Below are 542 nucleotides of genomic sequence, written 5' to 3' on the forward strand. Positions count from 1 at the left end.
GCCGCTGCTGCTGCTGCTGCTGCTGCCGCTGCTACTGCCGCTGCTGCTGCCGCTGCTGCTGCCGCTGCACCCGCCGCCATCGCCACCGCCGCTGCCGCTGCTGCTGCTGCTGCTGCTGCTGCTGCTGCTGCTGCTGCTTACGCATCTCCCCACGCTTGCAGCGCTCCTTCCTCTGCTTACCTGCCTGTCCGCCCCGTCCCGCCCTCCCACCTGGCCCCTCCAGCCACCGTGATCCGTGACGGCGGCAAGCGCTCCAGCGTGGACGCGTCTGAGCTGGTGCCAGGGGACATCGTCTTTGTGAAGAGCGGCGACAGGCTGCCCGCTGACCTGAGGCTGGTAGAGGTCACCAACCTGCAGGTGACACACAGTTGGGTCGGGTGACCGGCACGTGTCGGTTCTCGTCACTTTGGTGCCGCCGCAGCCGCCCAAAAGCCAGGCAGGATGTCTCAGGTCGCTGTGATTGGATTGGCCCGTTGAGCCAGCAACGTCGACGTGGCGTTGTTTGCAAGGGTGGATTTTGGTGGCGGGGGCCGCCTGTCGTG

At 67.2% G+C, this 542-nt stretch overlaps 1 protein-coding gene across 1 annotated transcript in view; it reads left to right on the plus strand.

Annotated features, from left to right (window-relative positions):
• Positions 1-542, plus strand: part of MNEG_12281 (ATPase, P-type (transporting), HAD superfamily, subfamily IC) — a gene marked incomplete at both ends in the record, with an annotated part of 6,294 nt that overhangs the window by 1,967 nt on the left and 3,785 nt on the right. The window contains one exon of the mRNA XM_014039247.1: positions 224-357. Within this exon, the coding sequence (XP_013894701.1) occupies positions 224-357 (134 nt within the window). The remainder of the gene's footprint in view (positions 1-223; positions 358-542) is intronic.

This window comes from Monoraphidium neglectum, assembly GCF_000611645.1.
Source record: "Monoraphidium neglectum strain SAG 48.87 unplaced genomic scaffold scaffold03163, whole genome shotgun sequence".
NCBI classification, from domain to species: Eukaryota; Viridiplantae; Chlorophyta; class Chlorophyceae; order Sphaeropleales; family Selenastraceae; genus Monoraphidium; species Monoraphidium neglectum.